Below are 22834 nucleotides of genomic sequence, written 5' to 3' on the forward strand. Positions count from 1 at the left end.
GGAAAAAACTAAGGTTTCGGAAACACAGGCTCTGATGCCAAATAGAATTTTACGGCTTAATTTTCATGTATTGCATATTCTGAATAAATAGTACGTACAATCTTTGTTACAAAAGGAAACAAAGTAAATGACACAATATCCTTCCTAAAACATGACTTTAATGATTACAAGATATCTACATTCCTTTTCTTCTAAATATTGACTTATTCCAATAGATTCTTGATGGCAAACTGGCAAACTGGTTCTTGATTCTTGACTAGCTAGTGTTGAGAGTATGGAAAGAACCCATCACTAAACGGACGAGATTTCCATATCTCAATTGTAGTAACGAATGAACAAACACAACTATCACTTGAGTGGTCACAATTCCAAGTACTCGAATGATGGTCACACAACAATCCTGTATAGGCCAACAACTCGTGTGGACCTAAAAACAAACTTAACCATTTTTTTCTTGTTGCCCGTGTGGACCTTAAACTAACAGCAAACAATTGTTTTTCTTTTTCCTTCTCTTTTTGCTTTTTTTTTTGTACCTTCCTTCCTTCCCATTTTTCTTTCTTTCTTCTTTCATGCGAACAAACAGAACCTTTCTGTTTTCCTTTTTTTCTTCTGTGCAAACAAACAACAGCAGCAAGATCCTTTCTATTTTCCTTTTTTTTTTCTTCTTGCAAACAATCAATACCAAATAACAAATCTAAAACAAAAACACAAACAGCGGAAGATGACAGAAACAAAACTGATACAAACAAATTGATACCAACGAGAACAGATTGAACCCTAAGGATCGAACCCACTCTGATACCAAGTTGAATATCAGAGTGCGCAACGAACGAGACTAACAAAATAATAAGAATATTATTAAACGAACTGAGAATGCCGAAACGGCTACAAAACTTTAAGAGACTACATTGTGAATGACTACAAAATCAAACCAAATCTCTAATTAATTTCCTAAATAAACTTAATAAATTCCAACATCTCTTTTATGGTTGTTGCTCATCAAATGTTGTTTTATGCTCGAAATGGTTGTCATCTCTTGTATATTTCGCTCGCTATTCTGCTTTATTGTTCTTCTACATTGTTTCTAAGGTTATTATAATTGATATGTGTGGGAATTTCGGCAAATGCCACCTGGTTTAGTTGGAACTCGGGGATTGAGCTTTTGCGCGTTAAATTTTCACAATTTTTTTGTTCTCGTAGGATTTCCTAATCTCTTGGTTATTGTTGCGGTTTTGATTGTGTCTATTTTAGGACTTTGCTTGCGTGGATGATTACATACCATTGTGTTTTTCTCTGTTCTTTTGAATGTAGTCTAGTATGGTGGCACGATGTCGTTTCAATGATTCAGAATTTTCATCAACTTTTGGCCAAAAAGCATACGATATCCAATTCAATCAACCAAAATAAATTGACGTAGTATCAATGAACAGTTACACTCTTTCGTGCGCCTCTACCATGGAAAAACTTTTCAGATTTCAAGTAGGAATAAAGACATGGAAATGTTTTGTGGTTTGAGGTAAGATCCATTCGAAACGACACTTGACACATATATGAAATGGACTGGCTTTTCGATTTATCTATAAAAACAAGCAAGCATGCTAGTGTCTGGTGTTTACTGTCATGAACTAAATAATTTCGAATTACTGCAGGGGCAAAACAACAGAAGCATACACAAAATGAATATTTTGTGGTCCCTTATTCAGATATTGCAGCTCAAGAATCTTACGCAACAGCTATAGCCTTGTCGCGCTCTTGGAATGCTTCTGTAGGTTATTGGTAAATTATTGAGTCGTCGGTAACTTTCGATTGGAATTTACGGTGTTCATTTACTTTCTTTTTGGTTTGAACATCCCCTTTAATTGTAAAGAACAAGATAGACAAGGCCATGGAGCAATTCCCCACCCCGGAAGCTGCCATTTGTTATTTTCCCTCTCTTCTGTTGCAATTTCTGTCATTTGTTGAGTGCATTACTAGGATAATATTCTTGAGCAGGATATATATATATATATATATATATATATATAATGTATATTTCCAAGTCCAGTTTTTCTTTTTAATTAAGGAATAGAGAACTTCAACCCTTTTAAGCCTCTACATTATCATGAAACAAAGTTCAAAGATATTATATTTTCGTGCCTTCGTGCCACGTCTTTCCAAGATGCATAAAAATGGCTCGTGTAAGTCCTGAATGCCGGGAGTTCCTTTTGCGCATTTTTTGGGTGGAGAAATAACGTGACACGAAAGCCCCTGCCTAACAATCTCTCCTTATATTGGGAGTCATTTTGGATTTGATTTGCTAAAAAGTGAATATTAAGATTGGGGTTGACTAAAGATTCACTCTTCTGTCAATCAACATAATGAAAAATATAGATTTTTTTAACATACGATATTATTTATACTAAGGAAATTAGGGGGGAAGTGAGCTTAGCCTTATAATGGACTAGCAATAATGTGGTTCAAACTAAAAATGCTAGATAGATTTAGACCATACCAAAAAATGCTAGAAACCCATAAAGATAAACTCCTTAAAACTGTAATCATAGGGACTAAAGTGAATAAAAATCTCAATTTGCACTCCAAACTATCTATGATTAAAAATATATACACACACTTGTGATGAGTGTATTTTTGGAGTGTTAATAACAATTCCCTATTTGAATTAGGCTAATTTAAAATGAGAAAGGGCAGAATTACCATCTAACCCCTTTGATCTGTAATAAGCAAGATACTCCCCAAAGTGTGTTTCCCTGTATATCGGTAGGTTGTCCGATAGAAACTCCTTGATGGGGCCATAGGGTTTGAATCTTTGCGTAGCACTTGGATAGAAAAAACATGCAGCTGAGATCCTGGGCCCCACTCTTCTAGCCAGTACTCTATGCTCGACGCTTCTGAACTTGTCATTGGTGATAAGCTGCACATAATTTGAATGAAGATAACTGAGTTCTCATGCAAGTTCAGAATGATGATACGATCACAAGAAAGACGGAGATAGGAGGTGTATGAGATCGTGACACAAGTTTTTTCTTGAGGAATTCGGATTATGAACAAGAACATGTGTTTCTTTGTCTTTCTCGTCACGTGATTTTGACTTACTTTGACGGACATAGGAGGTGTGTGAAAGCAGAAGTGTTATTTTAGAGGAATTAGGGTGAAAAACTTACTTGCATAAGATCACCGACATTCGCCACAAGAGCTCCAGGAGTTGGAGGAACATCAACCCAGTGACCTTGATGGAGGACTTGCAGGCCGCCGAGATTATCCTGCAAGAGTACAGTTAAAGAGGAAGGATCCGAATGCTTGGTTGTGCCAAGGGTCAGCTCCGGTTCTGGACAGCTCGGGTAGTAATGGCACACCAGATTTTCAGTCTTCATGCACTCTATGTTTTCCAGGTAGTCAGTGCTGAGCCCCAAGGCCTCGGACAACAAACCTGATAGCATCTCCCTCAAGTTCTTTAAGTGATCGATGTACTCCTGCACTGCCTCTCTGCGAATCAAACCAGTCTCTCGTTAGATCATCCGGTATGTTATGTTGTTAGACATGTTAATGTATTAGTACTTTGAACAGTTTGTATAGAGAAGTACCTGCAAACGAAGGGAAATGTCTCGGGGTCCAATGGACCGTCCTGGAAATCAAACCCTATCGTGTCTCTCCAATTCGCTGTTTTCGACACCAACAGATCTCCATTGCAGTAGTATCTCACTCTATGTTTTGAGTCACGAGAATACCACTCCATCTTCACCTCCTTCGGCTGCTCATGAAACCCTCGAATCCCTTCCAACATATTCTCAATCACTCTCTCTGGAACTCCATGATTAACCATTTGAAAGAACCCCCACGTTTCGGATGCTTCACAAATCTCCTTCACAATCTGCGCTCGCCGGAAATCTTGATCAAAGCCGTAAAAGTCTATGACAGGAACCTTGAAGTCTACATTTGTTGTTTCTGAATTTGAAAGGCTATGTGGTGGATGAATGAGGAACTTGGGGACTTTTGTGATCCCTGAGTCCACAAGGCCCTTAACTCCGGCTTTCGTTTCATCAAACTCTTTCACTTCCTTGGTTCTGTCGTAATACGAGGATTCATCTTCCATCTTCGCTGCGAAAAATGATGTCGCTGAAGTATTTCTGACTCTGCAAGATGCAACTAAAACTAGATTTATGAGGAGGCCATTTGAAAGAAATAAAAGAAGCAAAGAGATGCCTACCAATTTTAAAATCGTTTTTGGGTTTAAGAAATGGCCAAAGAAAATGAGAGATATTCTCGTCACCAATTTCACTAAGTGGTTGGTGTCTAGTGGACGGGTGCACTTTTTCAATGCATGGTAGGCTTTTATAGGCAGATGGCGTTACTGATTCTCTAAGTTGTAGGTGTCGATCAAACGGGTACACTTTCTAAATATATGACAAACATTTATAAATAAATGACTCTACCGGAATATATCTTGATTGCTAAAAAGAATAACTCCAAGAAAGTGAGATATTGAGCCTTGGCTTTTTTGTGATACCACAATCTTGAGACGGTAACAATGCAGTAAGAGAAAAATGTCTTTTTCCTTGATTGTTTTTCGTCTTATACATCACCGTATCACAGAAAAGGAAAGTTTTGGCATCACACGTTCGGCTTTTTCTGGAACAGCACTTAAAAAGAAAAGCAATTTATTCAGTAGAGTGGGTTTCAGGATCTGATAAGGTGGCATGTATTTCACGTGAAAAGTCGAAATGCAAATTTGATTCCTTACGCAAAGTTTCTTTCGTTTTTTTAACTTGGAGTCAAATGCAAATTTGATTCCAATTCTTTGTTCTTGCTCTGTGTGAATATTTAAACTTGGTGGATTCTAACCAAGGTAAGAAAAGACGCGGTTTTGAAGGATTAGCCGAGGGTCGAGTCAGTAATGGTGTCAACAACGTTACTAACGAAGAGTAAGAGTGTTCGGGTAGGAATTTCACTGGGAAGGGTCCATGGTTCGAGCACACAGCTCCCTGAGGAGTTGGTATTTTGGTTGGCTGTCGGGCTCTCGCTCGCTTGTCGAGTTGCAATAAGAGGATAGAGTTAGTTCTGAAAGGTGCTTTTGTCGGGCCTTAGGTGTAGGCCGTGAGGCTCGCAATCAAAACTAACTTAGTGCTGAGACGTGCCACTACCATCTCTGTATGGCTGATGTAGAATGAATGTGTTTGAGCCGATTACTTGAGCTCCAAGTTATTCTGACTTCTCATTATCAAAGGATTGTCATGGTTGGGTTAAGTCCACATTAATTTCTTTTCTATGCCTTGAGATCAAGGACTTTTTTTTATCTTGTATGCTTTGAAAGGTGAAGGTCCAGATCTGATTAAGACATTAGTTTCATTTACTTTTACGATAGTAAAAGTGCTAAGTGAACCAGATCTGAGAGTTAATGGAACTTTAGATCATCAAGAGACCGAAAATGACTTGCATATATACTGAGGGATACATTATAACACCAGATCTATTAATGGAAAGGCAAAAACAAAGAGAGTCGGGCAAGATTTCACCTTATCGGGTAAGGTTAAAACATCTTGCGGTCTCCTCTCTTGGTAGCGACAAAAGGGTTGAGTACTAAAAGGGATGACTGGAGAAGAGTTTACATATGAGAGATCGATACTACAACATTTAGAAAAAAGGTAGCAAAGCTTTTACATAGAAAAAAGGTTTTGTTGATGCTTCTCAGCCTTCTTTTGTTTGCAAGCTCAATCGGTCTCTTTATGGCTTAAAACAAGCCCCTCGGGCTTGGTATGATAAACTTGGACACACCTTGCTCTCTCTTGGTTTTGCTAATTCTCAATCTGACTGCTCTCTGTTTGTGCACACCTATCATTCTCTGGTGATAGTATTGGTGTATGTTGATGACATTTTAGTCACCGGTCCCAATGCCTCTTATTGTCAAGCTTTTATTCAAAAGCTCAGTACTTTGTTTCCTGTCAAAGACTTAGGGCCTCTCCACTATTTCCTTGGTCTTAAAGTACATCGATCATCTGAAGGTATATTCTTGTCCCAAGGCAAAAATATGCTATGGATCTTCTTGTTAAGACAAAAATGGAAGGATGCAAGCCTTGTGCCACTCCTCTTGGCATTGCTAAATTGGATCACATTGGAGGTTTGTTGTCTGATCCAAAGGAGTACAGGTCTATAGTTGGTGCTTTACAATACCTCACATGGACAAGGCCAGATCTTTCCTTTGTTGTGAACCAAGTTTGTTAATTCCCTCACTGCCTTTGAGACATTCACTTTCAGGCAGTTAAACGTATTCTCAGGTTTCTCAAAGGTTCAGTTGATCAAGGCATCTGGTTTAAAAAGGGATCTTTGCAGCTAACAGCTTTTTCGGATGTTGATTGGGCTGGATGTGTTTTTGATAGATGATCTACATCTGGTTATTGTGCTTACTTAGGTCTAAATCTTATAAGTTAGAGTGCTAAAAAGCAGCAAACTGTTGCACGCTCCTCAACTGAGGCCCAATATCGATCTCTTGCTCTCACGAACTCACATGGATCTGCAAGATTTTCAAAGGCATTACTTTCCCTCTTTCTCATACTCCTACACTGTGGTGTGACAATGTTTCTGCCATATCTTTGGCCTCCAATCATGTGTTCCATGCACGCACAAAACATGTGGAGATCGATTATCACTATATCAGGGAGCTTATTCTTGTATATTTAGTCAAAGTCTTGTATGTTAACACTGAAAACCAGATTGCAGATATACATACAAAGTCATTGTCCAAGGCATGGTTTAAGTATCTTCAGTCCAAGCTTTCTCTTGGTTCCCCTCCGATTAGCTTGAGCTGGGTGTAAAGGGATAACTCATATCTAACATCTTGTACATCTGTCATTTTACAGTTGTAACATTTTTGTAACTAATCTCTGTGTTAGAGATTGTGTTAGAGACCTAATTAAGTATAATTAGGCACTAAGCTTTATTAGAGAAATGTATATATATTGAGTTGTATTCCTTACACATTAAGAAATGAAATACAAAGATTTATTTCTTTACAAATACATCAGAAATTTCACTTAATGAAATTACAACTATGCAGAATATGCTTCATTCAAAGAAGATGAAACAAGCATCATATTGGGAAGAAAATGAAGCAAAGCCAAAAACGTTTCCGAGCAACATCTAAATTGACTCCCACAAATGGTGAAGTGCTTAAGGATCCAACACAGTACAAATGACTGGTGGGCCGTCTATTATACCTGATGCGGGAGCCAAGGCTTAAAAAAAAAAAAAAAACAAATTGAAAACTTCTGGTTGACATTGGAAATTCAAATAATAAAGGCATTTTATTTTAATGACATAGGAACTTGTTAAGTTATTTTTAGAAAGTTTCTTAGGAAGTTGTGGTATATTTATGCTTCTTTATCTTTAGTTCCTTTAAATATTGATGTATTAGAAGCCATTGCTAGACTTGAATGAATTAAAATATTATTTGCTTATTGTAATTGAAGTGAGTTGTTTCTCCTTCTAAAACCAACCATTTAGCTTGATCGTGTGAACGAATCCACGATTAGCGATGTGAGCAAGCTCCATTACCCCTGGTTGAGCGAATCCTAGGTTATCATCCCCCATCTCCCCGAGACTACCTTGGCTTCTCCTGCATCAAGAAACTCCCCTAGTCTCTCCTGCATCAATACCTTACAGTTACAGTCACCCGACCTGACATTATTTATTTCGTCCAAACACTGATTCAATTTATGTACAGATTTAACAGTAAAATGTTCCCCGCAATTCGGCTGAAGCAAAATATCAAGTTATGGCAATTGCATTCTTAGAGTTAACATGCTTAGATTTAAAAGTTGCTCAAGGCTAACCAACTTCCCTATATTGCAACAAAGTTGTTATACACGTTGTAGTGAACCTTGTCGTCTTTCATGAGCGCACAAAGCATATTGAGATAAATTGTCACTGATAGGGATTTTACCACTTGCAAAAGTAGGGATAAAAACACTTAAAATATTTGTAAGAGTATAAAGTAATTGTAATATAGATTGCTCTAGCAAAGTCGTTCTCCACAGGGATTGAATGAATAGTTCGTATCAAATCAAATCTTAATTAATTACTTAAAACAGGAAAAAGTTGATTTTTTGATTTAAAATAATAAAAACGAATTTAATAAAAAATAATTAAATAACATGACAAAATAAAATAAGCTAAAAGAAAACGATTTTTGAAAATTAAATTGTAAAAGCCTATGGTTCCGCCATCACCTTAACAATTCTATGTAGTTCTTCCAATTACCTATGAATTACACATGCATATTTTGAAGGTTAGGTTTTCCTAAAATATGCCTACTTGGACCCCCTAACATAGAGCGTATATCAAACATGCAACCCGTCTATGGTATTCAGATCAAATCTAAACATGCATGATTCATTAAGCTTTGTGAAACTTGTCGAAAAACCATACAACTATTAAGACGTGGTATTCATCTTAAGTGAACTTGCACATATTAACCACAAGAAGCCTTCGTCAATTTCAGGGACCGACCTCCGACCAAAATTGCATCAATTTACTTTTCTAAAGATCCTAATGGTAGCTAAGCATTAAGACAATTAGATAGTTTAAACCGATGATTAATAGTTCAAACATGCATGCATAATATCATAAACAAATTGAAAAGAAACTACATATTCTTACTAAGGCTCGTGGCCTTACCCTAGTAAACGGAGATTAGTTATTAACAATCATAAACAAAATATTATTAAAAATAAGGATAGAAAATACCCTGAAAATAAACTTCAAAACTCTCTAAAGTGTGAGTGCGTTTTCTCCTCTCCCCTTGTCTTCTCTCCCTAATGGCTAAAAATTCTTATTTATACTACCAGAAAATAAAACCCTACCTAGAAAAGGTCTTAGAATAATACTAGGAAACCAAATAAATTAAAATAAATTAGGAAACATAATCCTAAATTGACTAGATAAATTCGCCCAAAATCTGCACAGCCTCAAAACAGCCACGTTTCTGGATCTTGAGGGCTCCAAAACAGGCCCAAAACAGCTAGAATTAAAGCTTGAGATGTCCCAAACATAATTACAGAAGGTCTCGAACCCAAAAGACATCATCTTGGACGCCAAAAAATCTAAAGAAGCCCAAAACGTCAGTTTGACAGCACTGCGCGCTGCTCCTTTATTTCATTGCCATAAATAAACCATTCAGTATAAAATTATGATATGATCAAGCCAACAGACTTACGAACATCCTCTAATTGGAATCACTCCAAAATTCATCTGTTTGACTACTTTTTGCTCCAGAGAAAGTTGAATGTCCTACATTGAAATTACATAACAAAGTATCAAATTTCTACCAAAATAACCAATAAACTAATACTAAGATTAGGGTAAAATATATAGTATAATATGGACTCATCAAATACCCCCAAACTTAGCTTTTTGCTTGTCCTCAAGCAAAACAAAACTCAAAAACAAAAATAAAAACTAACAAACTAGAAACTTTATTAAAACTCAACTAAGACAAAATTTTCATCTTCAAGTTGCAATCCATAGAACACGTTAAAAATCAGAACATCTTTCCAATAGTTCCAACTAATCCTACCACAGAGTCTAAACAATTTAGAATCAATTAGAAAAGAATTCATGAACTTCCCTTGGTGTAAAGTGAATCAACATAGCTAAGGAGACTCGACTAAAAACCCTTACCCCTCGTCCTTTTTTATTTATACTTCACATATACTAACTTCACTCTTTTTTTCCTTTTTAGAATTTTTTTTTAAAATTTCTTTTTTTTCTTCAGTAATAGCGATGGTCATGCAATGCTAGTTCCCTTAAGCTTTCTATCCAGCCCATGTAATGAGCTTTAGATCAATGACTCCCAAACCACAAAGGCTTTAGGGCACTAGGTGTAGAACACCCTACCCCATGCCAAAACTCTATCGTTTGACGCGAAAATCACTGTTGATCAGACATGACTAGCCTGGTTACTAAGCAAAGCCTCGGGTGGAACAATTATTACTTTATAACACATACTAAACTTTACTTTATTTAGAACAAAAATTAAAAATTACTTAGACGAAAAGTAAGTGCTTCAATCTCACTCCCCCACAAACCATGTTGGTGTGATGTGCAAATTTCAAAGTATAATTCATGAATTAGTGTCTAAGCAACGATAAATAGAAAAGACTATTATGGGATCAACCTTCACCATTTCCATTTGTTCTAACGTTTAAAATCATCTATGGATATTAACATAAAAAGAATAAAAGTTTTATTGACTCAAAATTAAAAATCTAAAAATTCTTATTTCCCACCCCCAAACTTAAATCACACATTGTCCTCAAGGTGTGGAAAATAAACAAAAGACATAAAAATAAACTCATAAAAAGAACTCAAATGATTAAGACTACCTAAGTAAACTAATAAAAAGTTAAAATAAATAAACAAACAAAAACAAAACAAGCAAATAACAACATTTAAACAGAAAAAGAAAGAAAGAAAAGGAAAATAGAGGCACATGGATTCGAAGTAGTTATCTGAATGCATGAAAATCATGGGGCCTTGATATGTGGACATGTGCTAAACAATTTGAGGTAAAGAAGTGGGCCATGGGTGAGCCCAATCTAGCGAAAAATGGATCAATAGCACGGGCTTCGGCATGCAAGTGCACACGTGCACCATAATAAAAACTAGAACACCCCCCCCCGGTTCATTTCCCATTTCTCATTTCGAGCTTCGTTTGGGCAAACAACCCACAAACGGATCTATAAGTGCACAAAGGTAAACAACCTCATTTTCTTAGTCATCGCCATTTCCAGTTTCCTTTTTTATAAGAAAATAGAGGAAACCTTCATACATGTGTGCTTTCTGTGTAGAAATCCTGAAAGCCATGATGATAGCACAGATGAAGAACACAAAGCATAATAAACCGAAGATCTGGAGGACAGGAGACCAGTGAATTTCACGAGATCCTCAGGTTCGAAGTTAAAAAGGTATAAAAAATGCTCCCTTCACTGTATTGGCTAAGAGTAGTTCATAGCATTAGGATGATGGCTCACACCAAACTTTGATAATTGTCTATAGTTTGCCTCCGTGAATTTTGTCTGTGCTGCATCTATAGATCTACTATACTTATGCCATGTATTTGCTGTGCTTGCATGTCTCCATTAAATGAATGTTTAGCAAAAACATAGCATAAAACTGTCAGAGTTCATAACTTTTGGTATTTAGTTTTATGAAGGTTTTGAGTGTTTGGGAAAAAGGAAAATTGCAGAGAAAATGCAGCTATGGTGCTGCGAGAGTGATGAAGGTTCTTATTGTATTTCACCCTCCACTAACCAAATATAATCGTTAGATGAGAGAGAAACGTGAGATTCTTCTCTAACAACTTTACACCAAGATTAAATCCTTGCCTTTGACTCTATCACCCTATGAGGTGATTACACTTGTCATAATCTATCACTTAAGTCCTAGGCTAGAGAAGAGACCACTTGGACTATGATCCAATGGCTTAGATTACATCAGAAAATAAACATATAAAAAGAAATTCAAAACTTGTGACTTTGCCTCCAATATATTAGCTAAAAGGTTACACATCAACACTCCATTCTAACCCTTTAGCTAATGTCACACCAAGAAATCCTCTTAGACAAGCAAATCAATCATTTGGCAGAGGTTTAGTCAGGATATCAACAATCTGATCTTCTGTTTTGCAATAAATCAGTTCAATTTCCTTTGCTTGAATGACTTCTCTGATGAAATGAAACTTTCGATTGATGTGTCTAGTTCTCTGGTGGAGAACTGGATTCTTTGCCATTGCTATGGCAGAAGTGTTATCACACAGAATTGGTGTGCCACCTATTCCTCCCCAAAATCTTTAAGCATAAACCTTAGCCATTTTGCTTGTGATGTAGCTTCTGCAACACTAACATATTTTGCTTATGCAGTGGACAATACCACTGTGCTTTATTTGATCAATGCCCATGAAAACACACCAGATCCTAGTGTAAATGCATACCCTGAAATGCTTCTCATATTATCTTCACTTCCTGCCCAGTCACTATCACAATAGCCAATTATAGTAGTTGTCTTTCCTTTCACGAATTCAATTCCAAAGTCAAGAGTGCCCTGAATGTATCTCAACTTTGGATGTTCCCATATGTTTCCTTGTGGGGTTATGCATGAATCTAGAAAGTAAACTAGAAGCAAACATTATATTTGGCCTTGTAGCAGTCAAGTATAGTAGGCTACCTACAACCTGTCTATATTCACTCTCATTTGCTGCTTCACTTCCATCTACCTTGCATAACTTCTCATTCACAGCAAGTGGTATTGCCACAGATTTGCAATCTTTCATCCCAAACTTCTCAATAAGCTTCATTGCATATTTCTTTTGATGAATAAAAATGCTTTTATCTTTTTGTATTACCCCTATGCCAAGGAAGTGATGAAGTAACCCCAAATCAGTCATCTCATAATGCTGCATCATGTCATTCTTGAATTCCTCAAGTAGTTTTGGATAGCTTCAAGTGTATACAATATCAATCATATAGAGTGAAACAATAATGATACTTGAAGTTTCACTAGTCTTGACATAGAGTGTCGCTTCACTAGAACTCTTCTTGAAACCTGCCTTGCTGAAATAGGAGTCTATCTCATCATACCAGGCTTTTAGAGCTTGCTTCAGGCCATACAAAGCCTTGTTCAACTTATACACCTTGATTTCTTCACTCTTCTTCACCAACCCTTGTGGTTGCTTAACATAAACCTTTTCCTTCAAGACTTCATTAAAAAAAAAAAAGATTTTACATCTAACTAGTATAAGCTTCATTCCTTCTGTGCAGTAAGAGCTATCAAGGTTCTAATTGTGTCCAACCTTGCCACTAGGGCAAATGTCTCATTGTAGTCTATTCCAGGCTTTTGGGAGTAGCCTTTTACCACCAGTCTAGCTTTGTTCTTTAACATAGATCCATCAAGATTCAACTTGGTTTTATAGACCCACTTAACACCAATGATTGGCTTATCAAATGGTCTATCAACTAGTTCCCATGTGTTGTTTTTCTCAATCATTTCTAACTCAAATTTCATTGCATTCTTCCATGACTCATCTAGAACAGCTTCTTCATAGCTTTCTGGTTCCACTCTGCACATGTTACATTATGCCATAATCTCATTTATGCTTGTCCATTTATGTGGTGTGTGATCGATTGCTTGAGAACTTTCAAAGACATCCTCATTCAGTGGTGTAATAACTTCATCTACTTGAGTTGATGTATCCCTGGATTGACTTGGTTCACAAACTTCAAACTTCTTATGTCTTTCACTACAGTCTGCCATTTGATTATCAGCAATCATAGAAACTCTCATTTTACTTCTATCAGTGTTCTCTCACTTCCATGAGGCATTTTCATCAAATATTACATCTCTGGACAAGATGATCTTTCTGGAACTTGGATAAAATAACCTATACCCTTTTTCATAGAGTCCATAACCCACACAAATGCATTTGTGATTGTTTTCTTCAAGCTTATGCCTTAGTATTGAATGGATGTGCACATAACATAGTGATCCAAAGACTTTCAAGTGTGCAATGCCTGGTTTTTTGCTAGTGTATGCTTCAAATTGAGTTATTTTCTTGAGAGACTTAGAAGGACATCTATTAAGTATGTAGACTGCAGTGTTCACAGCCTTTACCCAAAACTTATAAGGAAGACCCTTTTCATGCAGCATGGACTTTGCCATTTCCACCATGGTTCTATTCTTCCTTTTAGCCACTCCATTATGTTGAGGAGAGTATGCCATATTTAACTATCTTTGAATTCCAAGCTCATTGTAGTACTTGTTAAATTCATTTGAGAAAAACTTTCCACCTCTATCAATTCTTAGACGTTTCACCTTATATCCACACTGCAGCTCAGTCATAGCTTTGAACTTTTTGAAACATTCAAACGCACTTGATTTGTTCTTGAGAAAGTACACCCATGTAATTCTGGTGCAATCATCTGTGAACAACAGAAAATATCTATTTCCAGAGATAGATTTAGTTTGCATTGGTCCACAGATGTATGTGTGGACCAACTCCAATGAGAGTTTAGCTTTCCAAAGATTCTAATGGAAAAGAATCTTTGTGTTGTTTTCCTAGCGTGTAGCCTTCACACACAACAGAAGTCTTCTCCAAATGAGGCAATCCATAAACCATTTCTTGGTCTTCAAGCAATTTGGTGCTCTTGTCATTTAGATGCCCCAATCTCTTATGCTATATATGCAAACGGTGTGTTACTCTTACTTTCAAGGCTAACTGATTTGCAGGCATCATTGTAAGAGGGAAACACTTATTGTTTGTCATCTGCACTCTAACCACAAGATTGTCCAGTGATCAACCATCATAGATATTCATTACTTTTCCTCCAAACACCAGATAATACCCATGCTCCATCATTTGTCCAACACTAAAAAGATTCTTTTCAAGTCCTAGAACAAGCATCACTTCTTGAATATACTTCCTCCTTAATTTGGTCTCTATCACTAAAGTTCCCTTTCCTGCCACCTGAATAATTTCTCCAGTTCCCATCTTCACTTTGGAAGTTAGATTTCTTTGAATATTAACTAGCAACCTTTCATCACCTGTCATGTGGTTACTACAACCACTATCAATGTACCATAAAACAAAGAACCAGTTTCTTCTATCTGATTTGCATAGTTCACCTTATATACACCCTTATTTCCATTGCAATCTTTGAGCACATGCCCAAACTTCCCATAGCTTGTGCATTTAGGCTTCCCTTCAAACCAACACTTGCCATAATGCAGTTTATCACAATGTTTACAAGCTTTTTTGTTTCCATCATGAGGGACATTTGGTTTGGGAGTAAAATTAGGCTTATTATCCCATTTCTTTCCTTTGGATTTCCAGTTCTTGTGAAATTTTTGATTTCTAGAATAACCTCCACCCTTAGGATTTTTACCTCCAACATTTAGACTTGTAAAAGCCTTCTCTGTGGAGTTTTCAGCATGTCTATCCAATCTGAGGTCAAAGCTTTTCAGAGAAACAACTACCTCTTGAACCTCAAGAGTTCCAAGGTCCTTAACGTGTTCAATCATTAAGCAAATAGGGTCATATGATCTAGGCAAACTAATCAACAATTTCTGCACAACTCTCTCCCAAGAAAGATTCTCACCATAGCTCTTCATTTGATTCATTATATCAAACAATCTAACAAGATATACAGATAAGGATTCATTATTTTTCATACGAGTGTATTCAAATTCTCGACGCAAACCTTGCAATTTTACGCTCCTTACTTGCTTATCTCCTCTGAACTCTTGCTTTAAAATGTCCCAAGCACCCTTTGAGGTTTCCTTGTTCACAATTATGGGGAAGATTTGATCTGAGACTGCACCTTGGATCAACCCAAGTGCGCGAGCATCATTCATCAAGATTTCAATCATCGTAGGCGTCTCCATTTCAGCAATCCATTCCTTCGTATTTGCATCTTCTATCTTCGTCTTCTCCTTCTTTGGATCTGAAGCATTAAACCTATTTTCAACAAGATCCCACAAACCATGAGATTTCAAAATGGTTTTCATTCGAATACTCCAGAACTCATAATTTTCTCTTTTGAAAATTGGCGTGCGAAGCGCAATGGTGCTCGATCTTGCCATATCAGACAGTGGATTTAAGAAATCACACCACCTCGATCGTTGAATGAGGTCAATCACAGCTCGAATCGATTCCAGTTTTCGTTTCATAGATTCATGCCCAATTTAGGCAATCGAACCTGGCTCTGAGGCCATGTTAGAGTTCATAGCTTTTGGTATTTAGTTTTATGAAGGTTTTAAGTGTTTGGGAAGAAGGAAAATTGCAGAGAAAATGCAGCTATGGTGATGCGAGAGTGATGAAGGTTCTTATTGTATTTCACACTTCGCTAACCAAATATAACTGTTAGAGGAGTGAGAGAAGTGAGATTTTTCTCTAACAACTTTACACCAAGATTAAATCCTAGCCTTTGATTTTATCACCTTATGAGGTGATTACACTTGTCATAATCTATCACTTAAATCGTAGGATAGAGAAGATACCACTTGGACTATGATCCAATGGCTCAGATTACATCAGAAATAAACATATAAAAAGAAATTCAAAACTTGTGACTTTGCCTCTAAGATATCAGCTAAAGGGTTACACATCAACACTTCCTTCTAACCCTTTAGCTGATTTCACACCAAGCAATCCTCTTAGACAAGCAAATTGATCCTTTGGCAGAGCTTTAGTTAGGATATCATCAATCTGATCTTCTATTTTGTAATAAATCAGTTCGATTTTCTTTGCTTGAATGGCTTCTTTGATGAAATGAAACTTTTGACTGATGTGTCTAGTTCTACTGATGTGTCTAGTTCTCTGGTGGAGAACTGGATTCTTTGCCATTGCAATGGCAAAAGTGTTATCACATAGAATTGGTGTGCCATCCACTTGAGTATTGCAGAACTGATTTTCATCCATTAAGGTCTGATGAATATGTATGAATGAATGTTGCTGAATGCATGACTCAGTTGAATTTTGCGTGCTTAATGGATATTTAGGGCCCTTTAAATCCAAATGTAACTTGCAAAAACACAGATTAAAAATCTAGTTAGAATAAATCCCAAAATAAAATAATGATTAACAATTATTGTTTTTGTGTTTTTCAATTTTCTGAATTTTTATTTTTTATTTTTTTATTATTAATTTTTTATACTTTGTGATAAAAAATAAAAGGTAGAAAATAAAATGAATGAAAATAAAAAATAAGAGTTTAGAAAAATTGGGTTGCCTCCCAATTAGCGTTGTAACTAACGTTTATAACTAGACGAATGGGAATGAGCCTAATGATTACGTCACTTGTTCCTTCAGAATTAACCACTCCTTAGTAGTATCATAGAGTGTTAGAAGGTAAGGACTGACTTGAACTGTGTATTTGAATTCATTGGTTGAATTTTTCTTGTCCACCTTTTTGTGAGAATGTGTCTTTGAAATCAAATAAGTTCCCTTCTAGTGAGGCTTGTGTCTCCCTTAAATTGACTTAAATCTGGTATTTAATACCCACAATTATTGCACTAGACGAATTTCATGACGAAGAATTGGGTTGACATTAAACTTCTTCTTCATTCCCATGTAGAATTTAGCCTGCTTGTAGGATTTTTCATGAATTTCCTTGGGTTTAATGGGTTGTGCAGGTGCAGTGTCTGTGAAAGTAGCTAAAACATTTGCATCAGTAGCTACTTGTCGTGTATCCAAGGTTACAGTCTCCAAGTGCCGACCATGTGATTTTCCAGATTCTGATTTGTTGTGAAATGCCATGTCCAACTCGTCAGTTTCAATACATTCATGTAGCTCAGTGGGTTGCATTACAGTCTCGGGATTGGGTATGTGTGGCATATAGACTTGGGTTAAAAGAGGTTCTGGAGAAATTTCAAGGTCATCAGGGGTTGTTTCTTTCCTTTGGCATGAGTCACTGGTAGGTGGCTCTAAAATTTCATCGTCTTCCAGAATGTTATTATAACTCTCTACACATCCTAATGAAAGTTCCTAAAAACTTGTATGAACCTTGAGGTTTAGTTTCATGCTGACTTGGAAAATCGGCTTTCTCCCTTCCTGTCCATTGATTGATCAGTTGCCCAACTTGCTGCTCCAGATTTTTTGATCGAAACATTAATAATCTGAAATCCTCCATTACTTCTTTCAATGTACAATTCAATTGATTCCAACAATTTAGACAATTTGTCCTCTACCGAGAGCTTATGTGGTACATTAAGCTGCTCAAGATGCTCTTTCAACTTTGGATTGTAGGATTCTGAATAGGGATTGTTCCAATACCTTTTTGAGTCATTTCTCATATTAATATGCGTCTAAACATATGTTTGAAAATATTCTCTCTCAGGACAATGCAAAATATCATGGGTATTTGAATTGCAAAGAGCACAAACTATAGGCTTAAATCCATAATAACCTGTTTCTGCTAATGAAACCAAAATAGGTGGTCCACCTAGTGTTAGATTGAATTCAGGGGGAAGTGCAAATTCCATTGTTGCACTATTAAAAAAGAAACAAATTGTAACCTACAAAAACAAAATCAGCAATTAAATAAAAAGATATATACAATAATAATTAACTAAGAGTTGATAGACACAAATTATTTAAAACAATCCCCGACAACGGCGCCAATTTCTTGGTAGGGATTTTACCACCTCCAAAAGTAGGGATAAAAACACTTAAAATACTTGCAAGAGTACAAGGTAATTGTAGTATAGATTGCTCTAGTAAGGTCGTTCTCCATAGGGATTGAATGAATAATTTGTATCAAATCAAATCTTAATTAATTACTTAAAACAAAGTTTTGGAAAAAGTTGATTTTTTTGATTTAAAATAATAAAAACGAATTTAATAGAAAATATTAAATAAAATGACAAAATAAAATAAGCTAAAAGAAAACGGTTTTTGAAAATTAAATTGTAAAAGCCTAGGGTTCTGCTGTCACCTTAACAATTCTACGTAGTTCTTCCAATTACTTATGAATTACACATGCATATTTTAAAGGTTAGGTTTTCTTAAAATATGCCTACTTGGACCCCCAACATAGAGCGTATATCAAACATACAACCCGTCTGTGGTATTTAGATTGTTTGTACCATACTTAGGGCCTCCATATTTAGACATCGTATAAATACTTGGGGGACTCAAATGTAATTATGTAATAAATGAAGGGGAAATATGTAATAAGTGAGGAGCCTTTATTCTATAAAAGGACTTCTCACTCTCCTCATTAGGGGAGATCAAGTTTGAGGCCATGGGAAGAAAGCACACAAAAAATAGGCTAGAGAGCACACTGCCTCTAGCCTTCTTGTATATTCACCATTCAGAGTGAAACAATATCAATATTAGTGTGGACGTAGCCCAAACATTGGGATGAACCACAATAAATCTTGTGTTCTTTACTTTCTTGCATGTTCACGGTCGGATTTACGTTGTTCCAAGACCTCCGGTTTTGTGCATCAACATTTAGCACCGTCTGTGGGAATCGACACGAAAAGCTATGTCGGTTCTCTTTCATTTTTTCATCTCACCACCGTGAAACCTCACCACAATATCCCCCGTGAATCTGCACAACTCGAGATCTTACTCGATCTGCAACCAGGGATTTCAGAGAGACCAAAATCTGCAGATGCACATAAGACGCCACCAAGCCACCTTAACCTAACGTCAAGCCCTGGATCATCTCTCTATCTCTCTCCAGAAACCTAGAAATGGGTAAGCAGAAAATCCTACAAGTTCTCATTCTTGCTCTCTCTCTCCTTTTCCTGGTCGGCACCACCCCTACCGCCGTCGATGACTCCGACGTCATGTCAAATCTCGCAGCAGGCCTCAGCCCCGCACCCAAAGGCCCGTCAACAAGCATCGCCTACTACAGCTAGGACGGTGTCAACTGCGACACTTCAAAGAGAGTCATCTCCATCAACTTAGCCTCTAAAGGTCTCTCTGGCTCCGCTCCCCTCCACCACCAACAAAAATGGTGCGAAACCTCCTCTGCCTCCTTGGGAATGTTTCCGCATTTCGCGCCCCTTTCGTAGCCTTCTTCCTCATTTATCTCCTTTTCCATTTAACCAGCGCCGCCACCCACGACTACCACGACGCTCTCCGCAAGAGATTCATTTTCTTCGTAGGCCAACACTCTGGCAAGCTCCCCCTAGATCAACGCCTAAAATGGCGCCACAACTCCACATTGCACGACGGGTCCGCCGTCGGAGTGGACTTATCGGGCGGCTACTACGACGCTGGGGACAACGTAAAGTTCAGATTTCCAATGGCATTCACGACGACGTTGCTGGCGTGGAACGTCATCGATTTTGGGAGAACTATGGGTCTGGAGCTGAAGAATGAGGTTCGGGCTGTGAAATGGGGCTCCAACTACTTCCTCAAGGTGACGGCGGTGCCCGACGTTGTTTTTGTCGTGGTCGACGACCCGTTCTCAGACCACAATTGCTAGGAGCGGCCGGAGGACATGGGCACGTCACGCGCCATGTACAAGATCGATAAGAACCATCCGGGGTCTGACGTGGCAGGCGAAACAGCCACTGCTCTCGCCGCTGCTTCTATCGTGTTCAGATCACTTGACCCAGCTTACTTTAGATTCTTCCTCAATCGAGCCGTTAGGGTGTTCGAGTTTGCTGACAGGCACCGGGGTGCGTACAGCGCCAGCCTGCACCATGTCGTGTGCCCTTTTTACTGCGACGTGAACGGCTTCCAGCATGAGTTACTGTGGGGAGCAGTGTGGCTGCACAAGGCATCGAAGAGGCGTGTATACATAAAATATATAGTGAAGAACGAGGTGGTGTTGCGAGCAGGTGATACGATTAATAAGTTTGGTTGGGACAACAAACATACTGGGATTAACGTCCTCATTTCCACGGGCCTCCGTATTTGGGAGCGGTGGGGGTCAGAGTTCTTTGAACTATCTTTTTAGGAGTGGAGAGGCTCCGAAATCAGCTACCAACAATGCTCAAGCTGCGCCAGTTCCAAATGAAGTGAGGGCTGCGAGCAATGAGCCTGCTTCCAAGCCTACTGCTCATGCTCTTCCTCCTGACCCAGCTGACCTTACCCGACTCCAACGTCCTCCTCCTGTCCATTCTCAACCATGCATTTATTCTCCAGGTTGTCGCACTTATCCAACAAAAGAAAAAGAAAGGCCCTCAAACAGCTCAACCACTCCCACAAAAGAAAAGGAAAAAGGGAAGAAAACGAATACAGAAAGGAAAAAGCCAGGATTGTACTTTTGCTTTTGTTGACCACCAAAGAAGATGCCCACATTTTCATCATGCATGTTCCCATTTTGAAAAACCCACCCGGAGAACATGCAAAAGCATCAAAGTATGAGAGACCATGCCTGCTGACCAAACCTTGACCATGTGATTTATTTCTCTTATCTTTTGGAGACATATGTATAACCCCACCAGAAGGTAATAAAAAAATTAAAAAATTAAAAAAAATGTCGGCAAACCCATAATAGTGGGCTGGAATGTTATGTGGGCTTCAAACACCAACCTCCATCCTTCCACTTAAAGTTCACCCTCTATTATCACCAACCAGGTGATCAAAAGCACGTCCAATACTAAAAAATTATTCGACAGCCTGCCGCTATTATCACCAACCAAGTGATCAAAAGTACGTCCAGTACTCCAAAATTATTTGGCAACCTGTCGCTATTATCACCAACCAGGTGATCAAAAGTATGTCTAATACTCTAAAATTATTCGGCAGCCTGCCGTTATTATCACTAACCAGGTGATCAAAAGTACGTCCAGTACTCCAAAAAATCATACATGAGCATCACTCATGTCAATCATACATAAACATTCATGAGTATCACTCATGTCAATCATACATAAACATTTATGAGCATCCCTCTTCACAACATTCACGAGCATCACTCATGTCAACATCCATGAGCATCACTCATGTCAATCAACATAAACATTCATGAGCATCACTCATGTCAATCAGCTTCGAAAGCTTCATTTACAAAGCTCTAGCTTTGAAAGCTTCATTTACAAAAACTCCGACTTCAAAGCTTCATTTACAAAAGCTCCAGATTCAAAGCTTCATTTACAAAAGCTCCAGCTTCAAAGCTTCACCTACAAAGCTTCAGTGCATGGTATACAAAGACCGCCTTTGATCAACTGCCACTTCGGCCCATACATGGATTGGATTTGAAGTCTTCAGCCAACATACTCTATTGACTGAAGACTTAAATGACTACACTATGTACCATATATTGGGCTTCCGCAACTGGGCCTCATGAAAAATATTTGGGGGACTTAGCCCATTATTTATGTACTGAGGAGCGAACCCTTATTCTATAAAAGGGACTCCCTCACTTTCATTAGAGAGCGCCATTTTGAGAAGCGAACCCTTATTTTATAAAAGGGACTCCCTCATCTTCATTAGAGAGAGACGCTTAACCCATCACTTATGTATTGAGGAGCGAGCCCTTATTCTATAACAGGGACTTCCTCATCATCATTAAAGATCATCGCTGCCTACTGAGCAACCGCCTCGCTGCAAGCATCAACTCTAGCCATCACTTATGTATTGAGGAACGAGCCCTTATTTTATAAAAGGGACTCTCTCACCATTATTAGAGAGCATCGCTGCCAGCTGAGCAACCACCTCGTCACAAGCATCGCTGTTAGCCCATCACTTATGTATTGAGGAGCGAGCCCTTATTCTATAAAAGGGACTCCCTCACCATCATTAGAAAGCATCGCCGCCTGCTGAGCAACCACTCATATTGAGTATTAGTTCTAGACAACATCTATTTACTTCGGCCTCCACATGGACTGAATTTCAAGTCTCCAGCCAAAAGACTCTCTTGACTGAAGACTTGGGGGACTACTGTTTGTACCATACTTAGGGCTTCCGTATTTAGACCTCGTATAAATACTTGGGGGACTCAAATGTAATTATGTAATAAATTAAGGGGCAAATATGTAATAAGTGAGGAGCCCTTATTTTATAAAAGGACTCCTCACTCTCCTCATTAGGGGAGGTCAAGTTTGAGGCCATGGGAAGAGAGCACACAAAAAATAGGCTAGAGAGCACACTGCCTCTAGCCTTCTTGTATATTCACCATTCAGAGTGAAACAATATCAACATCAGTGTGAACGTAGCCCAAACATTGGGGTGAACCACGATACATCTTGTGTTCTTTACTTTCTTGCAGATTCACGGTCGGATTTACGTTGTTCCAAGACCTTCAGTTTTGTGCATCAACACAGATCAAATCTAAACATGCATGATTTATTAAGTTTTGTGAAACCTTTTGAAAAACCATACAACCCT

The 22834-nt window shown here is 38.0% G+C and overlaps 1 protein-coding gene and 1 pseudogene across 2 annotated transcripts; one reads left to right on the forward strand and one right to left on the reverse strand.

Moving 5' to 3' along the window:
• Window positions 1-2498: 2498 nt before the first annotated feature.
• On the reverse strand, window positions 2499-4354 carry LOC126584737 (1-aminocyclopropane-1-carboxylate oxidase homolog 1-like). Of its 2 annotated transcripts, XM_050249067.1 has the most exons (4): window positions 4205-4354; window positions 3582-4130; window positions 3162-3483; window positions 2499-2911 (listed from the first exon to the last, which is right to left on the reverse strand). In XM_050249067.1, exons 2-4 carry the CDS (start codon window positions 4088-4090, stop codon window positions 2660-2662), a joined length of 1083 nt encoding a protein of 360 aa, XP_050105024.1. In that variant the 5' UTR covers window positions 4091-4130; window positions 4205-4354; the 3' UTR covers window positions 2499-2659. The 2 variants fall into 2 exon arrangements, with proteins under 2 accessions (XP_050105024.1, XP_050105023.1); XM_050249066.1 differs by having other exon boundaries at window positions 3582-4314.
• Window positions 4355-19490: 15136 nt separating this feature from the next.
• On the forward strand, window positions 19491-20459 carry LOC126584447 (endoglucanase 8-like; annotated as a pseudogene).
• The last annotated feature ends 2375 nt before the right edge of the window (window positions 20460-22834 follow it).

The sequence above is a fragment of the Malus sylvestris genome, chromosome 10 (genome assembly GCF_916048215.2).
Source record: "Malus sylvestris chromosome 10, drMalSylv7.2, whole genome shotgun sequence".
NCBI classification, from domain to species: domain Eukaryota; kingdom Viridiplantae; phylum Streptophyta; class Magnoliopsida; order Rosales; family Rosaceae; genus Malus; species Malus sylvestris.